Genomic DNA, 18,594 nt, shown 5'->3' with positions numbered 1-18,594 from the left:
TAGTCAAAATCCACCTGTTTTTATTTATCAAAACCTAATTTGGTTACAAAATAGCCTACCTCTCAAGCTGTTTACATAAAAAAAACTCAACAATGTGCAGGTGAAACAGTGTTTTCAGTGCTTGCTCATACTGTACACACAAAAAGAGCTCTATTTTCATGTCATCCAATAAATGTAACCGCCTGGAGTTTGCTAAACGCATTTGGACTGGAACCAGTGCTATGGTCAGAAGAGATKAAAATAGAGTTCTTTGGCCACGCACACCAGTGGTGGGTTTGGTGGCAAAAGACAGATGCCTATGCAGATAAGAACCCCATATTTACTGTAAAATATGGTGGTGGATCATTGATGTTATGGGGCTATTTTGCTTCCACTGGTCCTGGGGCCCCAACGGCATCATGAACTTTACCCAGTACCAGAACAATTTAGCCAAAACCCTGGTTGCGTCTGCCAGGAGGCTGAAACTTGGCTACAAGTTGATTTTCCTGCAAGACAATAACCCCAAGCACACATTAAAATCCACCTTTTTTTTTGTTAATTGACCACAAAATATCAACATTTTGAAATGACCATCTCAGTCTCCAGACTTGAATCCCAYTGAAAGCCTGTGGTTTGAATTGAAGAGGGCAGTCCATAACAGCAGAGGAAGGATATCAAGGATCTGGAAAGATTCTGTATGGAGGAATGGTCTAAGATCCCTCCCAATGTATTCTCCAATCTCATAAAACATTTTAGGAAAAGGCTCAGTGCCATTATCCTCGCAAGGGGTGCTGGAGTATTGACCACTATCTTTTTGAGAAAAAGCAAACATTACTTGTTTAACAAAATCTCTTTCTCTGAGCAATTGTATTAGTATATAATAATATAATTTCCCCGAAATTTGAGCATACAATATAGCTCAGTATTTGTTTTTATTTATTTTATACAGTATTTTTTTCTTTATCAATGTTGCCAATATTTTTACTCCTGACACACACACACACACACACACACACACACACACACACACACACACACACACACACACACACACACACACACACACACACACACACACACACACACACATATATATTTCTGGCCAGTGAGCTGCTCATTCCAACTTCACCCTCAGTCCATGACATGGTCACTTATGATTGCAGCTGTTTCCACATTCCCCTCCAAGTCACTGTGTTCAGATCTATCTATCCTTCTGCCATTCGGTTTATCCTGTCTCTCTCTCTCATTATAGCTGGCAGGTTACTCCTCTGCTGGGCAGGTTTAGGTGTGTTTCTTCCCATAGCGAGGTAAGAGCTGAGTCCGAACAAACTGAACAAGTTTTGTCTCTGTGAGAAGGACAGTGACAAGTACACCCAGTAGACACCCGGCCCCCACGGCGATGTGAACCAGCCTTAGTAACCATCCTCCGTCACAACAGAACACACCCTGAAACAGCAGAGTACAGACAGATGGGAAATCGGATTTGAATTTAAAAAAAWAATAATAATATCTTGTCTCATCGCTACAACTCCCGTACGGGCTCGGGAGAGACGAAGGTCGAAAGCCATGCGTCCTCCGAAACACAACCCAACCAAGCCACACTGCTTCTTAACACAGCGCRCCTCCAACCCGGAAGCCAGCCGCACCAATGTGTCGGAGGAAACACCGTGCACCCGGCTCCCTTGGTTAGTGCGCACTGCGCCCGGCCCGCCACAGGAGTCGCTGGTGCGCAATGAGACAAGGATATCCCTACCGGCCAAACCCTCCCTAACCCGGACGACGCTAGGCCAATTGTGCGTCGCCCCACGGACCTCCCGGTCGCGGCCGGCTGCGACAGAGCCTGGGCGCGAACCCAGAGTCTCTGGTGGCGCAGCTCGCGCTGCGATGCAGTGCCCTAGACCACTGCGCCACCCGGGAGGCCCGGAAATCGGATTTTATGGTAAATAAATACATAGACAGATAAGACAATCTGTCTCACTATTATCTCTGATTATTTGAGAAGAATAAATATATAGTTTGTATACTAACTCCCATTTCTATGATTGTAAGGTAGAAACAATAACTGTTTCATTAAATGTCAGAGACAGACTTAAGTGTGATTGGCTGATATGTGATTGGATGGTGTATACAGTATGTGGGGTGTATCAGAGGAGGCTGGTTGGAGGAGCTATAGGAGGATGGGCTCATTGTAATGGCTGGAATGTAATTAATGGAACGGTGTCAAACACATCAAACATATGGAAACCACATGTTTGACTCAGCTCCATTTATTCCATTACAGCCATTACAATGAGCCCATCTTCGTATAGCTCCTCCCACCAGCCTCCTCTGGCGTGCCCAGTAAAGCAGTGAGGAGAACAGTTATAGTGTGGTACCTCAGAGAGAGCAGTGAGAACTGCACTGAGAGCCAGAGCCAGCAGCAGAAGAGGGGAGGGCCTCAGGCCACGCAGAGGTGTCCACTGGCTAGACAGGAAGTAGCGGTGGATGTAGAACAGGCTGTGAAGGATACGCAGGCCCATGTTCAGACAGTTAGCCAGGATGAAGCCAATGCCCCCTGCCCACCACGTCAGCATGTAAGACAGGAGCAGGAAGGAGATAGACAGAGCCAACATCACCAGGTTATACCTGGGGACAGACGAGAGGGCAACGTAAGCAACATGATACACACACTGTGTGTGTGTGTGTGTGTGTGTGTGTGTGTGTGTGTGTGTGTGTGTGTGTGTGTGTGTGTGTGTGTGTGTGTGTGTGTGTGTGTGTGTGTGTGTCTTCTCTCACCTGTCAACCTCTTCCTTGCTCATGGCAGCAAAGACAAAGCACTCAGTAATTCCATTAATGGCCAGTAGGAGCACATAGGAGCTATAGCATCGCAACAGACTGGGCCCTTCAATATAACACAAATATCATTACACACAACCACTCACATAAAACCAGTAGCTTGAGGAATTAGATTATTCCAATCATTGCTGAATAAGTTCCTTTATCTCTATAACTCCAGTGATTCAGTTGACTATGGTGGTTGACTCAATTAATCGATTCATTTGGTTAGTTGACTCACCTGCACCACTGCTCAGTAGAGATCCCCCATAGATGTCCAGAGCCAGGTGAGAGTAGGCGTAACCAAACACTGTGATGATCAGACCAATCACAAGCACCAGCTTCAGCAGACACTCCAGAACTTCAGCTGCTATGGCAACCTCCTCCTGCAGACCAATCAGCAAGCGGCATCAATGCATCTGCATGAGCTATGATGTGTGTGTCAGACAACTTTATTTATCATTGGCCACTGACAAATGGTGAAATGAGTGAGGTATTTGATTGGCTGACTCTGCCCTCTGACCTGTTTCTGCTGCCTGACGTCCCGCCCCCTCTCCAGGACTTTGGCAAAGAAGACGTAGAAGCTCTCCTCGATGGGCAGGAAGATGAAACGGGCAACCATTGAGCCCAGGTTGTTGACGATGTCGTACACGCCCTGCTCCCCGAAGCTCAGCACATTGAGGAAGGTCATGACATAACGCTCGCCCTCCGTCAGGATCTGCTTCAGAAAGGACTGCTTGAAGAAGCTCCACGTCAGCCTGGCCAACGTCCAGTCAATCACAGGCTACAGACACACACACAACGGGATGACAGCACACACAGTTGTGACCTGACATRGTATATGAATGAATGAACCAAACAATCAATTTATCATTGATTTGTCAGTTAATACAACCAATTGCTTTCGTATACTGTATACTAGCTCAGTGAGGAGTGTATGTGGTGAGTGATGGTTAGTGCTGTTGTGGTGAATGTTACCTCTCCTTCAACTCTGGAGGGCAGCAGGTCTGCCACACGCTGCAGGGGGAAGTACTTCCTGTTGGCCTCCCCAGAGCCCAGGAAACGCAGGAAGTAGACAAAGTAGCACAGCACCAGGAACCCTGTGTATACCAGCTATGAAGGACAGGCCAGTATAAGTTAGCTAAGTAGACACTCGTCCACAGTGATTTATGAGGGTTGCATGCAATACCATCTCCACCTATATAGATTCATATTTACTAACACAACCTTACTCCATGACCACTTCATCTTTTTGACAATACCTTCTATGCACACAACCCTCTAACCATACTCCCTTGTAACCAGTGATGTAGTGGTAAAAAAAAAAAAAAAGTGGGTAAACGCTGATTGCGGTGAATTAAGCAATGCTGCCTATACTTTCAATGCATTTTTATGCAAAAGGTGGGTAAACGCTTGCGCTAAATAGACAAATATAAGATCATTTGTATAAGGGATGGGGCTGCGTATGTATGTACCTGAGCAGCAGAGAATATGTAGAGCCCCCACTGAGGAGCAGAGACCACCAGCACCACTGTCAGAACACACTTAGCCACCATGGCCAGGCTCTCAGCAACCACCTTCAGCCTGACAAACATATGGGCCTGAGCCAGGACCCAGAGAGGCTCAGCCAGCAGCTCCTGCAGTGCGGCCAGGGCAAAGAGCCCCACAGCGGGGCCGTAGTGGGGGATGGTCAGGGGATCCGGAACCTCCAGGAGCCACAGCCACACACACACCAGGAGAGATGCCCATAATACACCCAGCGGCATCCTGGGAGGATGACACACACACAATCATTTGTTATGCAGATAGTGCCGATGAAAGACCCAACTGTGTATGTTCTGACCAGAGCCAACACTGTGGAGCAGCAGCTCCCCTATAGTCCCACTCACGTCAGCCATAGCAGGTTGATGACTTGTCTCCAGTTGTGATCTGTTCCGCCACTCAAACAGGCTCTCCTGAAGGCCTCTCTGGACAAGAAGACCAGCGTGGAGTACAGCAGTGTCAACCTGCGCACACACACACACACACACACACACACACACACACACACACACACACACACCACACACACACACACACACACACACACACACACAGTATGTAGTGGTGTTAGTTTTTGTTTAACTGCAGGTTTGGACAGCTCATATTGCAGCAGGTGTAATGTTATACAAGAAGGCAATTCCACAGTAACAGACTGATGCTGAGACACTTTCCACTTTAAAATGTACGTCAAACCGAAACCAATGATTGCAAAGTTAAACAAACCACACAACTCCCTAAACTTCACTTCTGCACTGTTCTTCAAGTAAATGTTTTTGTAAAATATTCTGTGGAAATTGCTCAAAGTCATCCTTGTGCATAGAGTTGTACGGTTTGTTTAACTTTGCTATCATTGTTTTTTGTTTGGCATACATTTTAAAGTGAAAAATCGGAATCCCAGCATCACTCTGTTACCATGGAATTGCCACAGAGTAAAACAATCTTACCTGACGTTGACTACGCCAATCAACTCTTTGGACACAAAGCGCAGCGTGAATGCGTTCAGCAAAAAGGTGAGCACACGAAACATGACCTAAAAATAACCAGGAACATATTCAGTAGGCACATAGATAGACATGCAATGGACATGATTATCTCACGTGGAATAGAGATTGCTCTGTAACTTAGATGTCTTTCTGCCACTTGAATATTTTATGCCTTAGGACAACAAACACACACTTGCTTATGGTAGCCCATCATATCCGATGACGACTTCCACTTCTGAGTTAACGGTGAATTCTTTGGTGACTGTAGAATCCAATCCGAGATCCACAAACTGTATTGCAGGTGGGGCCTATGCAGTCTATTGTTGGCGGGGCAGGCATGGTTGAATGTCTCCTGAGCTGTTTTTGCTGTCTCTTTGTGCTCCTCTCCTCCTCCCACCTCTGTACACGATCTGGCAGAACTGCCACCAGGTGGAACGGTTGGCTGCAGCATCCTCTAGGTCTGTGGGTTTGATGTTGCATTTCTTCAGCAATGTTTTCAGCTGGTCCTTGTAGAACTTAATCTGCCCCCTGCAGACCACCGGCCAGGATGTTCCGTGGCAAGCGCTCCTGAAACATTCTAATGACATGCCCAAGCGAGTGCAGTTGGCGTTGGATGACCATGGCCTCCATACTCTTACAGTTGGTGTTGGGCGACCATGGCCTCCATACTCTTGCAGTTGGTGTTGGGCGACCTGGCCTCCATACTCTTGCAGTTGGTGTTGGGCGACCATGGCCTCCATACTCTTGCAGTTGGTGTTGGGCGACCATGGCCTCCATACTCTTTGCAGTTGGTGTTGGGCGACCATGGCCTCCATACTCTTGCAGTTGGTGTTGGGCGACCATGGCCTCCATACTCTTGCAGTTGGTGTTGGGCGACCATGGCCTCCATACTCTTGCAGTTGTGTTTGGGCGACCATGCTCCATACTCTTGCAGTTGGTGTTGGGCGACCATGGCCTCCATACTCTTGCAGTTGGTGTTGGGCGACCATGGCCTCCATACTCTTGCCTTTGGTCTTAGTATATCTGTATGGGCCACACGGTTGCACCAGATGATTCCCAGGATGCACTGCAGGCATCGTATGTGGAATCGCTTGAGCTGCTTGTTGTGGCGACTGTAAATGACCCAGGCTTCACAGCTGTAAAGAAGTGTGGTGATGCAGACGGCTTAATAGATGGCGACTTTGGTGTGGAGGTGGAGATCCCTGTTTTGGAAGACCCTGCACCTGAGTTTCCCGAAGGATTCTGATGCTTGCTTGATCCTATTTTGAATTTTGAGGTCGATGCTGCAGTCCTCCGAAAGGATGCTGCCCAGGTATTTGAAGGACGGGACTATTGCCAGTGATTTGTGTTCAATGGTGCAGACAGGCATGGTGGGTGGAGTGCTGGATCTCCATTGGTAGACTACCTCTGYCTTGGTGGTGTTGATAGACAGTCCCATCCTACTATAGACCCTCACAGCCGCTACAAGGACGGACTGAAGGTCTTCCAGAGTGTGGACCACAAGAGCACAGTCATCAGCACACTGCAGCTCAAGAAACCGCTCCATCAAAACCTTGGTGGTTGCTTGGAGCCTCCTGATGTTGAATAGGTTTCCATCCAGCCTGAAGTCCACCGCAACCCGCTGCTGTCCTTAAGCTCCTTGTGGAGAAGCTGGGTGACACATAGGAGGAAGATGTTRAAGAGTACCGGTGCCAGCACACACCCATGCCTCAAACCAAAGCGCACTGACKCCTGCCCTCCTATGGCCACCCGAGCCATCATCCCATCATGGAACTGGCAAAGGATGTTGATAAATATGTCTGGACAGCCAAATTTGAGTAGAATGCCCCATAGTAGTTCCCTGCTCACAGTGTCGAAGGCCTTGGAGAGGTTGACAAAGGCCATGAAAAGGTCCTAATGTTGTTCACGGCACTTCTCCTGGAGTTGCTATGCCGTGAATATCATGTCGACCGTACTCCTGTTCTTTCTGAAGCCACATTGTGACTCTGGCAGCAGTTCCTCTGTGATGTTGTTTGCCAGCCTGTGTAGCATCACCTTGGCCAGGACCTTGGCGGCAACAGCCAGAAGGGATATCCCCCGGTTGTTGCCGCAGATGGACTTGACACCCTTGTTCTTATAGATGGTGACAATGTTTGCATCCCGCCACTGTTGGGGGACGATCTCACGGTCCCAAACCTCAGTGATGTACTGGTGGAGCATTCTGGTGCAGAAGTAACCTCCCTTCTTAAGTAGCTCTGCCGGGATGCTGTCAGTGCCAGGAGTCTTGTTGTTCTTGAGGGAACGGATAGCTGATAACACCTCTTGGAAGGTCTGTAGGAGAATGCTGATTGAGTAGTGCATCAAAGTGGTCAGACCACTTCATCAGGATCTAGTTTTAGTCCTTCAAGAGAGTCAGACCATCAGCTGTTTTCATGGGAGTGACGGAGCGACTTCTAGGGCCATAGATGGAGTGACTTCTAGGGCCGACTTCTAGGGCCCGGCTCCCGAGTGGCGCAGAGGTCGAAGTCACTGCATCTCAGCGTTAGAGGCGTCACTACAGACCCTGGTTCGATTCCAGGCTGTATCACAACCGGCCGTGAGAGTCCTATAGGGTGGCGCACAATTGACCCAGCATCGTCTGGGTTAGGGTTTGGACGTCATTGTAAATAAAATAARAATCTTAACTGACTTGCCTAGTTAAATAAAAAATAAAATGTTGATTGGTAGAAATGTGAAATTCCTGTGACTTATCGTCCACCATTTGTTCTGCAGAGCACGCAAGGTTGTTTGCACTTCCTTGAGCGATGCACGCCATTGCTTGTAAAGGGTAGTAGATGTGGGGCTGTTGAGAGTAGCCCTGTGCGCATATTGTCCAGTAAGGTTGTGATGGTGTCAGAGTTCTCATAGAACCAGTCCTGATGTTTCCTACCTTTGTAGCCAATGGAGTGGGCCGCTGCCTGATAGAGCACTGAGCTAATAGATGCCCACTTCTGGTCCTCTGCGCTCAGAAGAGGCTCAGTCTCCCTCAGCGAGAGAGCAACAGATGTACATTTCACCTCAATTATGTTGACTAACAGATACCCCCCTCACTATTGTTATTTTACTGCTGCTCTTTAATTATTTGTTACTTTTATTTCACTTATTTTTCATCTTAAAACTGCATTGTTGGTTAAGGGCATGTAAGTAAGCATTTCACTGTAAGGTCTACACCTGATGTATTCAGCGCATGTGACAAATATAATTTGTAGCATAACGCATCTTGGCTAGGGGGATACGGAGAGACATGAGTCTTTCACTTATGCAGACAGGTGTTTCGGTGAGGCTGGGTAGAAGGCTGTTCTTAATTGCCAGTCACACACCATGCTGATGTTGTCCACCCGGAGGGTAACCTTTCAAGAGGATGTAATCTTCTCCCTTCTMTTTCAGGGAATCTGGTCCCACTCAGGGCACACACTAATCGCATCAACAACTGCTACAAAATCTAGGCATTCAGAAAAAAATGCTACATAAAAGGATATTTCACTACAACTAACTTAAAAGTATGTCCTCCACATGCTACTCTGAGGGGGTGGATATAAGGTATTTTAGCAAGGACACTATTGTCATCAAGTGCAAAAAAGGAGTTTGGCATAGGTAATTATAATAGCTAGCTACTTTACCTGAAGCAAGACATTGTATGACGCGAGAGTGGAGGCATTCTTCAACATATCTTGGGAACTCATCGTACAGCTAGCTAGCTAGCCCTCTTCCTTTGAGGCTTCTGACAAAGCTTCTCCAGAAATTGCACCGTGAAAAGGAGCAGACTCACAGATACGGACAGTAAGTGCGTTATGAAGTATGAATCTGTACTAATTGTTGTGCCATTTGTCTTTTCTGGTGGATCGTATGACCAGACCTGACTACATACAGCTTTAGAGATTTCATGCTATCAACTTCCGTACACATGGAAAGTCACTACCACGTCACCAGAACGATTTGTGTACATTACGCAAGTGGCCCGCTAGGCGGCGTGGTCACCCCAGCGTTGAGTTTTGGATGCAGGAACTACTGTAAATAAGAAATGAAAGTCTCATGGGAATACTGCTATGTTACATTCAACATCGCATACCCCCCCCCCAAAAATGATTTTAGAATGGACATAACATTTACTTGTGCCAATTGTGTGCGTTTCTGTGTCTGTTCACAATTTGCAGAAAGCAAAGGCCATTTCTTCTTGAGTGCAGTGATAGTGTGGTTTATAAAACGTCACTCCCTGCTATCTAAAGTGCTTTATATGGCAGAATGACTGAAGACACTAGGAGTTGATGATTTTTTATTAAGATGTAAAAGATGGAGACAGTAAAAAAGCACATCCTTAGCACACCAATAATATACATTTTACAACAATATACATATAGATATATAGATCTATATACAGCATCCCAATAAGTTCAATTCAAATAAAGACATTCACGTAGCATCATACACAATAAGCACAATAATCATACACCAAATCTTTCCCTGTCCCATATGAGGCTACATGTAACGGCAGCAATACCTGTAGTTGCTCAGTCTGATCTTGGTCTTCTTAACACTACATGGCACACAGTCCAAATGACCACACAATAGAGGCAAAGGCTCCCCATGCAGTGACAAACTGGACATTTAGATTAAGTCAATCTTTCAAGAATATGTGACACATTTAGAGGTTGTTGTGATTGAGAGGTGGTTGGTGTTGGTATGAGGTCTTTAAACATTTCCTTTCACAGCCACAAACACGCACACACATACACACACATACACCTTCCAACCCTAATACAAGTCAGGACATTAAAATATAAGGCCGCCCGTGTACATCTGGACACCCTAGCATGCACACAAAACAGTAACACCTACAGTATATCTGTACAACATAGGCCCATTCCTGTATAAGTTTAAATCCTATAATTTCTCTAAGTACCAAAGACTGCTTGTGCTTCTATTGCAGTCACAAATACTAACATACAACAACTCACTCAAGTTGAGGGTTTGATCACATGAATCAGGACACCTTGACAAACTGACCCTGACCCTAGGGTCGTTTCACGAAATGGGTGCCTTTTGTGTCCCTTTGATATTTTAAGTAGAAATGATGCACCAATATTGAATTTTAAAAGCCTGTAAATGAAGTGCACTATAATTTAAACCACATCGAGAATTCAATAAATCACATTTTTTACATGAATAAAGGCCAAAATTCTGCATTTTGACATGTCCCTCCATCAACCCTGTGTCACTTCTAGGAACATTTCAACCCACTTAATCCCAAAATATCTCAAAATTTCACCATCATTGTAAAGGTCTAGTTATTGTGCTGCTATGACAGTCATTTCTGAAGATGATTATTTATATTCATGTGATTAGTGATGCATTCACGTCTGTCCCTCATTTTTAAGGCCAACCATTATGCAAACAAATTGTCCCTTTTAAATAATGGACCATTCTCACCAATTTAAATGATTCACAGCAGTGGACATCAATTGGGTCTTCTGAACAGCATGGTGGAAAGGGAAGGAAGTCTTCTCTCTCTTTTTGGTCTATTTATAATTGTTTTATCATCTTTGACTGAGGTGGTCGATCTCAACACATTAACCCCGTTCGCTCAATTAATGTTAGGAATATTTTTATTTGATTAAACTTTCATTATGTGTGGAACATAAATATAGTTCCTAATTTCATGAGCACCATGTAGTCGGTCCCATGCTCTTCATCACATGAGGAGTAATGGATGATCTTCACCTAAAACCTTAACAATGTTATCGCCAACCCTGTTAGAGGCCCAACGGTAACTTTATCAGATTGATATTATATGTGAGTTATTTGTTCAAGGAATACTTAATCAATGAGAAAATGTTGGATTTATCTCAAACATGCTTTTAAATAATAGTTAGGCAGTTACATAAGTGTCTTAGGTAACAGGGTTGACAATGTGGTACAAGTGAAGATAAAATGCTCTTAGTTCATAGGATTCTTATGTCTGAGATGGAAAAATGTGTTTATCCGTAGGAAACGGCTTGTGCTTCTATTACAGTCACAAATACTGAACATTGAACAGCTCACTCAAGTTGAGGGTTTGATCACATTGAATGCAATTGAATGCTGAAAGAAAATATATTTGTAAATTAATTTCTTAAAAGTTTGCATGTCCAAAAGGCAACCATTTCATGGAACGACCCATTAGTAATGTATCCCTGGCTTCCCCTATGACCCCAGTAATGTCACTGAGAACTAAGAGCATGGGGATTGGTTGACAGGCCCCTCCCTCACTTTTCCAGGAGAAGCTCCATCTCTGGGTTGATGAAGGAGAACCCGGCGAAAGCTGATTGGTCCATGGAATCCATGAAGTTCTTGTCACCATGGGAAAGGCAGGGTTTCTCACTGAGGAACTCTCGGTCGAAGTTGCTGCAGTCGTTGGGGGCTTTCTGTTATTGGCAGGAGAGATGTCAATCAGTAGGGAGGACAAGTGATACATGGAGACAATCGGTGATGAATCAAATTATGCCTAATTTCTACTGAGCATTCAGTAGTTTAATTATTGTAGATCTTTGTTTAGATACATGAATGGCTGTCAGTGACAGCCTCTTCTCCCCTTTGAAACGACCCCAAATACTGTGTGTTATATTATGGTAGGCCTATATATTACAACTGTTTTATCATCACTATAAAACCTCATGTCTAGACCGTACCACTTTAGGTCTGAAGGGGGGTTCCACCTCCCTCCTCTCCAGGGCGGGCCAGCTGATGGTCTTGAAGAAGGGGTGGACACGAATGTTATCAACGATGCCTAGCCTGCGAGTCGAGTCTCTCTCAAACAGCTGCAGCGGCGGAGGAGAGAAACAGTGAGTAAGGGATAAAAACACACAAAGGAGGAGAGAAATAGACTCCGAGGCAGAATAGGACACTGTATGGGAGGAGGGAATGGGGGTGAGCAGACCTTCTCCATCAGGTCCTTGGCCTCCTTGGTGATCCAGCGAGGGTAGTGTGGCGTGTCCATGCGGATAGACTCAAACAGCTCGTCCTCGTCATCACCATGGAAGGGTGACTGACCAATCAGCATCTCGTACAGCAGCACCCCAAATGACCACCAGTCCACGGAGAAGGAGTACTTCTGACCCAGCAGTATCTAAAAGTGACGTCATCAGATAGAAAGACACGGTCAGTGACATCATCATAGTGAGACACTCGCAAAGGTATAGTCGCAGTGATTGCTTCTCAAATAATACCCTATTCCCTATCGACGGGTTGGTTGTTTAGCAACAAAACCGGAGGAGAGAAACAGTGAGCAAGGGATAAAAACACACAAAGGAGGAGAGAAACAGACTCAACTATGGAGCAAAACAGACAGGGTTGGCTTAGATTGTTGAGAACATGTAAACTGTACTTAGTCTCCAATTTTTATTGAAAACATAAATACATTTGCACAATGAACACTTGTTGTCTCTCAAATACATCATTACAGTTGTTGGTTAGCTAGCTTCAAAATTGTTGCCATATTAGCATAAACTTGACATCAGTGAAAAAACCTCAAAACAGCCAGATATGATTCCCCACATGGCAGCTTCTTGTCATTGTTGCTAGCTATCTGGCCATCCAGAATCACAACAACACATGGACACAGACTTCTGCCCCATTGAAGCGGGCGCATTGTTTTTGTGATGTTGTCACCTAACCCATCTCTCAGAGTGCACTACTTTGGCTCTGGTCAAAAGTAGGGTACTAAATACGGAATAGGGTGTCATGAGATGCAGCCATGTATACAGTACACTCTTAGAAAAAAAGGTGCTATCTAGAACCTAAAAGGGTTCTTCGGCTGTCCTCATAGGATAACCCTTTAAATAACCCTTTTTGGTTACAGGTAGAACCCTTTCGAGTTCCATGTAGAACCCTTTCCACAGAGGGTTCTACATGGAACCCAAAAGGGTTCTCCTATGTAGACAGCCAAAGAACCCTTTTGGAACCCTTTTTTCTGAGAGTGTATGTGTGTGTTCCATACCTCTGGAGCGATGTAGTCAGGAGTCCCACAGAAGGTTGTGGCTAGGCTCTCTCCAAACACGTTCTCCTTACACATGCCAAAGTCTGCTATCTTTACATGTCCGCTATGATCTAACATCACGTTGTCCAACTTCAGGTCTCTGAGGGCAGAAAGACAAAACAAGTGAGGGAGAGTTGGAGGGAAGACAGGGTGGGAAGAAATGTGTGGTGTAGAAAGGTTGAGAGGGTGACTAGAGTTGTGACAGTATAGAAAAGCACAGCTAATAATCACATACTCACTGTCCCACAACGTGATACTATCACTATATCAATCCTTGGTGGAAGGGCTCTGGCCATTTTCTTTTATCTGTATGGTAATGTGATTGAGTGAGTAAGAAGTTAGTGAGTGTACATTAGAGTGCTGATGATGGCATTTGCTATTTACCTGTAAATGATCCCTTTGGAGTGCAGAAACTGAAGGCCACAGATGATCTCAGCAGAGTAGAACCTGGAGGGAGAAAAGATAGATAAACATCACTACACAGTCTAGAGATCCAGCTGGCTGGCAGCAGAGTACTACTCTATCTACTTTCCTGTTGTGTTAGTCCCTGAACACTGCTGTCTGTCGCTGAGGACTCCAGTCCAGTGTGTAGCTAGCTGCATTATTGAAGAGGCCATTTGTATAGAGTGGTGCTCAGAGAGGAGAGCTGAACAATGGCCTCATACTGTAGGGTGAAACCTGAGAGGTGCTCCTGGCCCAGTGGCCCCAGCCTAGCCACAGCTGAAGGATTAGCCTACAGTATCTCTGACCTCCTGCTTCTCTTTTCAACTCTGGCATGGGGAAACTGATTGGGCCTTGACATAGGTGGAGAGAGACTATGTATGCTCTTGTTGCTGGTGATTGATTGGGATTGAGAGACTGAATGATTGACTTGAAGTAAGCTTTGTCCAGACAGGTTTCTCCTCTGACTCTCACTCAACACACAAGTAGATACCGTCACACGCATCAGCCGTCCTGGTATCAACCGGCTACACACACACCATCATATGGGTAGTTTGTTCAACGAACAGAGCGCTTTTGATATTTTAAGTAGAAATAGTGCACCAATATTGAATTTTAAAAGCCTGTTATATTAAATGATGTGCCCTTTAATATGAACCACATGGAAAATTCAATAAATCAGATTTTTTATATGAATAAAGACTTGTTAAAGTTCCAAAAATCAGCATTTTGACATGTCCCTCATCATGTTTTTCTGACTTATTGGAATATTTTAACCCACTTAACCCCCAAGTGTTCACCATCATGGTAAAGCCCTAGTTATTTTGTTGATTTGACAAAGTCATTTCTGAAGATTATTATTTATTTCATGTGATTACTGATTCATTTACCTCTGTACCTCATTTTAAGGTCAACCCTGTTACGTGAACCAAACTTTTAATTGCCCCTCAGTGTTGCACACAACAAGATTCCATTCCCCCTGTCACAAGGGGATTTAATGTTGAAAACATCTACTGTGTTAGGGTCAACCCTGTTACTTTATTTGGCACTTACTAAAGTATTTTTTTAATTTAACCTCTTTAGTTGGGAAAACATGACAGAATGTTAAAATTATTGAATTTCTTTACCAAATTACCCAAAAGGCACTCTATTGGCGGAACGACCCATATACACTCACACACACACACATGCATGTAGACACACACATACACAGTGTAGTATTCTGGGGGAACCGCACAACAGTATGCCAAATTGTGAGGAGGCAACTCAGTAAGAAACAGTGTGTATTGGGTTTTACAGTGTTAAGTGTGTTTAGGGTGCGGCCCAGTGTCTCTGTGCCACTGCGTTAAGATGCTTAGGGTCAGTTAGTGGATACAGGTTTATTGTTCTGTGATAGTGGGACTCATTTGAAACTCAACAGTTCACCAAACTACCCAGGGAAACATATTACATAACCAGGAAACCAAACCCACGAGGCTTTCCATTTCTGCACTGCCAGCTTGTGTGCTGTCCACACACACACACACACACACACACACACACACACACACACACACACACACACACACACACACACACACACACACACACACACACACACACACACACACACACACACACACACACACACACACACACACACACACACACACACACACACACACACACACAACACACACACACCACACACACACACACACACACACCCATACACAATTAGTTAATGATTAATACAGTGAGAGCAGAGAGGTGAACATCTCTCTCCCTTTCTGAAACTGTCCTTGAGGACCGGGGAGCGTGCGTGAGGACAATAGGAGCAGATGCCAATGCTGGATCGGGTATAGCTGGCAACAGTGTAGAAGTGAATGTCTCCTGTCATCTCACCTGTCCTGAGCATAGAGGGGATAGAGGCACCTAACGACTGAAAAACTTTAACACCACTATAACTAAGCACCAGTTAGTTTAACATCCCATTTCAGATCCACACTCAGAAGGGCTCAACAGCCATGCGACTCTGTACCTTCTCTGTGTTTGACCTCACTCAAACTATCTGAATCTAGTCTTTCTCTTGTGGGACTTCTGCAAACACAAATACAGTCACACTGACAGAGAGAGACACACACACTCCTTTGCATGGTGAACAGCTACCCATGGACAGTGACCAACCCAAAATCCACCAATGCATAATTTCCCTGTATGTAGCAGGGAAACCCCATAACCCCATAACACTCAGCTACAGTCTCACACTGTGTAAACACCGTCTTTGCTTTATAGCTGTCTGGTTTCCATCAAAGTATTGGTGGTGAGTGTCTGTATGTCTCTATGAGTGAGTAATAGTGACATTAGGGGTGTGTGTTTATCTCTGTCTGTGTGACTGGGGAAACTCACGTTGCTCTGTAGAGGTCAAAGCGTCCCTTCTCCTGAATATGGAACATCAGGTCTCCTCCATTCAGATATTCCATGACAAAGAACAGGTGTTCCTGCGGACAACACGGTCAAGGTCAAGCATCATAACACATACTGTAAAGCTACCTAGCACAGTAGTAGTGTAATAAGCTATGATAGCGAGTTTGTGTTTACATCACTTCTTATTGGAGAAAGCTTTTGTAGATACTTATTGTTATTAGTAATGTTAATCAGAAAAAATGGTGTTGCTATATGTTGCTATAATAACCAGAATGACACACAAAAAGGGGAGCGAGGTGTGTGTGTAGGGCTACAGTCTGTACCTTGGACTGGAAGGTAGAGTAGAGGAGTGTGTGTAGGGCTACAGTCTGTACCTTGGACTGGAAGGAGAGTAGAGGTGTGTGTTGTAGGGCTACAGTCTGTACCTTGGACTGGAAGGTAGAGTAGAGGTGTGTGTGTAGGGCTACAGTCTGTACCTTGGACTGGAAGGTAGAGTAGAGGAGTGTGTGTAGGGCTACAGTCTGTACCTTGGACTGGAAAGGTAGAGTAAGAGGTGTGTGGTGTAGGGCTACAGTCTGTACCTTGACTGGAAGTAGAGTAGAGGTGTGTGTGTAGGGCTACAGTCTGTACCTTGGACTGGAAGGGTAGAGTAGAGGTGTGTGTGTAGGGCTACAGTCTGTACCTTGGACTGGAAGGTAGAGTAGAGGTGTGTGTGTAGGGCTACAGTCTGTACCTTGGACTGGAAGGTAGAGTAGAGGTGTGTGTGTAGGGCTACAGTCTGTACCTTGGACTGGAAGGTAAGAGTAGAGGTGTGTGTGTTAGGGCTACAGTCTGTACCTTGGACTGGAAAGGTAGAGTAGAGTGGTGTGGTGTAGGGCTACAGTCTGTACCTTGGACTGGAAAGGTAGAGTAGAGGTGTGTGTGTAGGGGCTACAGTCTGTACCTTGACTGGAAGGTGGAGTAGAGGTGTGTGTGTAGGGCTACAGTCTGTACCTTGGACTGGAAGGTAGAGTAGAGGTGTTGTGTAGGGCTACAGTCTGTACCTTGGACTGGAAGGTAGAGTAGAGGTGTGTGTGTAGGGCTACAGTCTGTACCTTGGACTGGAAGGTAGGTAGAGGTGTGTGTGTAGGGCTACAGTCTGTACCTTGGACTGGAAGGTAGAGTAGAGGAGTGTGTGTAGGGCTACAGTCTGTACCTTGGACTGGAAGGTAGAGTAGAGGTGTGTGTGTAGGGCTACAGTCTGTACCTTGGACTGGAAGGTGGAGTAGAGGTGTGTGTGTAGGGCTACAGTCTGTACCTTGGACTGGAAGGTAGAGTAGAGGTGTGTGTGTAGGGCTACAGTCTGTACCTTGGACTGGAAGGTAGAGTAGAGGTGTGTGTGTAGGGCTACAGTCTGTACCTTGGACTGGAAGGTAGAGTAGAGGTGTGTGTGTAGGGCTACAGTCTGTACCTTGGACTGGAAGGTAGAGTAGAGGGTGTGTGTAGGGCTACAGTCTGTACCTTGGACTGGAAGGTAGAGTAGAGGTGGTGTGTGTAGGGCTACAGTCTGTACCTTGACTGGAAGGTAGAGTAGAGGGTGTGTGTAGGGCTACAGTCTGTACCTTGGACTGGAAGGTAGAGTAGAGGTGTGTGTGTAAGGGCTACAGTCTGTACCTTGGACTGGAAGGTAGAGTAGAGTGTGTGGTGTTAGGGCTACAGTCTGTCCTTGGACTGGAAGGTAGAGTAGAGGTGTGTGTGTAGGGCTACAGTCTGTACCTTGGACTGGAAGGTAGAGTAGAGGTGTGTGTGTAGGCTACAGTCTGTACCTTGGACTGGAAGGTAGAGTAGAGGTGTGTGTGTAGGGCTACAGTCTGTACCTTGGACTGGAAGGTAGAGTAGAGGTGTGTGTGTAGGGCTACAGTCTGTACCTTGGACTGGAAGGTAGAGTAGAGGAGTGTGTGTAGGGCTACAGGTCTGTACCTTGGACTGGAAGGTAGAGTAGAGGTGTGTGTGTAGGGCTACAGTCTGTACCTTGGACTGGAAGGTAGAGTAGAGGTGTGTGTGTAGGGCTACAGTCTGTACCTTGGACTGGAAGGTAGAGTAGAGGTGTGTGTGTAGGGCTACAGTCTGTACCTTGGACTGGAAGGTAGAGTAGAGGTGTGTGTGTTAGGGCTACAGTCTGACCTTGGACTGGAAGGTAGAGTAGAGGTGGTGTGTGTGTAGGGCTACAGTCTGTACCTTGGACTGGAAGGTAGAGTAGAGGTGTGTGTGTAGGGCTACAGTCTGTACCTTGGACTGGAAGGTAAGTAGTAGAGGTGTGTGTGTAGGGCTACAGTCTGTACCTTGGACTGGAAGGTAGAGTAGAGGTGTGTGGTGTAGGGCTACAGTCTGTACCTTGGACGGAAGGTAGAGTAATGAGGT

At 45.6% G+C, this 18,594-nt stretch overlaps 2 protein-coding genes across 2 annotated transcripts in view; both read right to left on the bottom strand.

Moving 5' to 3' along the window:
• Nucleotides 1-3: 3 nt before the first annotated feature.
• On the bottom strand, nt 4-9,245 carry rft1 (RFT1 homolog). Its single transcript, XM_023996613.3, has 10 exons — nt 8,957-9,245; nt 5,280-5,365; nt 4,683-4,799; nt 4,269-4,560; nt 3,772-3,906; nt 3,317-3,577; nt 3,035-3,179; nt 2,755-2,860; nt 2,355-2,604; nt 4-1,425 (listed from the first exon to the last, which is right to left on the bottom strand). Exons 1-10 carry the CDS (start codon nt 9,017-9,019, stop codon nt 1,261-1,263), a joined length of 1,620 nt encoding a protein of 539 aa, XP_023852381.1. The 5' UTR covers nt 9,020-9,245; the 3' UTR covers nt 4-1,260.
• A 349-nt stretch (nt 9,246-9,594) lies between these two features.
• LOC111970102 (protein kinase C delta type) overlaps nt 9,595-18,594 on the bottom strand; it is a 29,608-nt gene continuing 20,608 nt past the window's right edge. The window contains exons 13-18 of the mRNA XM_023996612.2: nt 16,177-16,268; nt 13,732-13,794; nt 13,309-13,447; nt 12,250-12,438; nt 12,002-12,130; nt 9,595-11,737 (exon numbers count right to left, since the gene is read on the bottom strand). Of these exons, the coding sequence (XP_023852380.1) occupies nt 11,579-11,737; nt 12,002-12,130; nt 12,250-12,438; nt 13,309-13,447; nt 13,732-13,794; nt 16,177-16,268 (771 nt within the window). The 3' untranslated portion in view covers nt 9,595-11,578. The remainder of the gene's footprint in view (nt 11,738-12,001; nt 12,131-12,249; nt 12,439-13,308; nt 13,448-13,731; nt 13,795-16,176; nt 16,269-18,594) is intronic.

Source organism: Salvelinus sp. IW2-2015, linkage group LG11 (genome assembly GCF_002910315.2).
Source record: "Salvelinus sp. IW2-2015 linkage group LG11, ASM291031v2, whole genome shotgun sequence".
In the NCBI taxonomy this organism is placed as follows: domain Eukaryota; kingdom Metazoa; phylum Chordata; class Actinopteri; order Salmoniformes; family Salmonidae; genus Salvelinus; species Salvelinus sp. IW2-2015.
This window is presented reverse-complemented; position numbering and strand designations above follow the sequence as displayed.

What these genes read in the sequence shown, in the direction of transcription:
- rft1 (XM_023996613.3), bottom strand. Translation starts at nt 9,019, where the DNA reads ATGAGTTCCCAAGATATGTTGAAGAATGCCTCCACTCTCGCGTCATAC. An exon ending in ATCAACCTGCTATGGCTGAC is followed by an intron (nt 4,561 to 4,682) that starts GTGAGTGGGACT and finishes TCATCCTCCCAG; the next exon opens with GATGCCGCTGGGTGTATTAT. An exon ending in CCTCCAGAGTTGAAGGAGAG is followed by an intron (nt 3,578 to 3,771) that starts GTAACATTCACC and finishes GTGTGTCTGTAG; the next exon opens with CCTGTGATTGACTGGACGTT.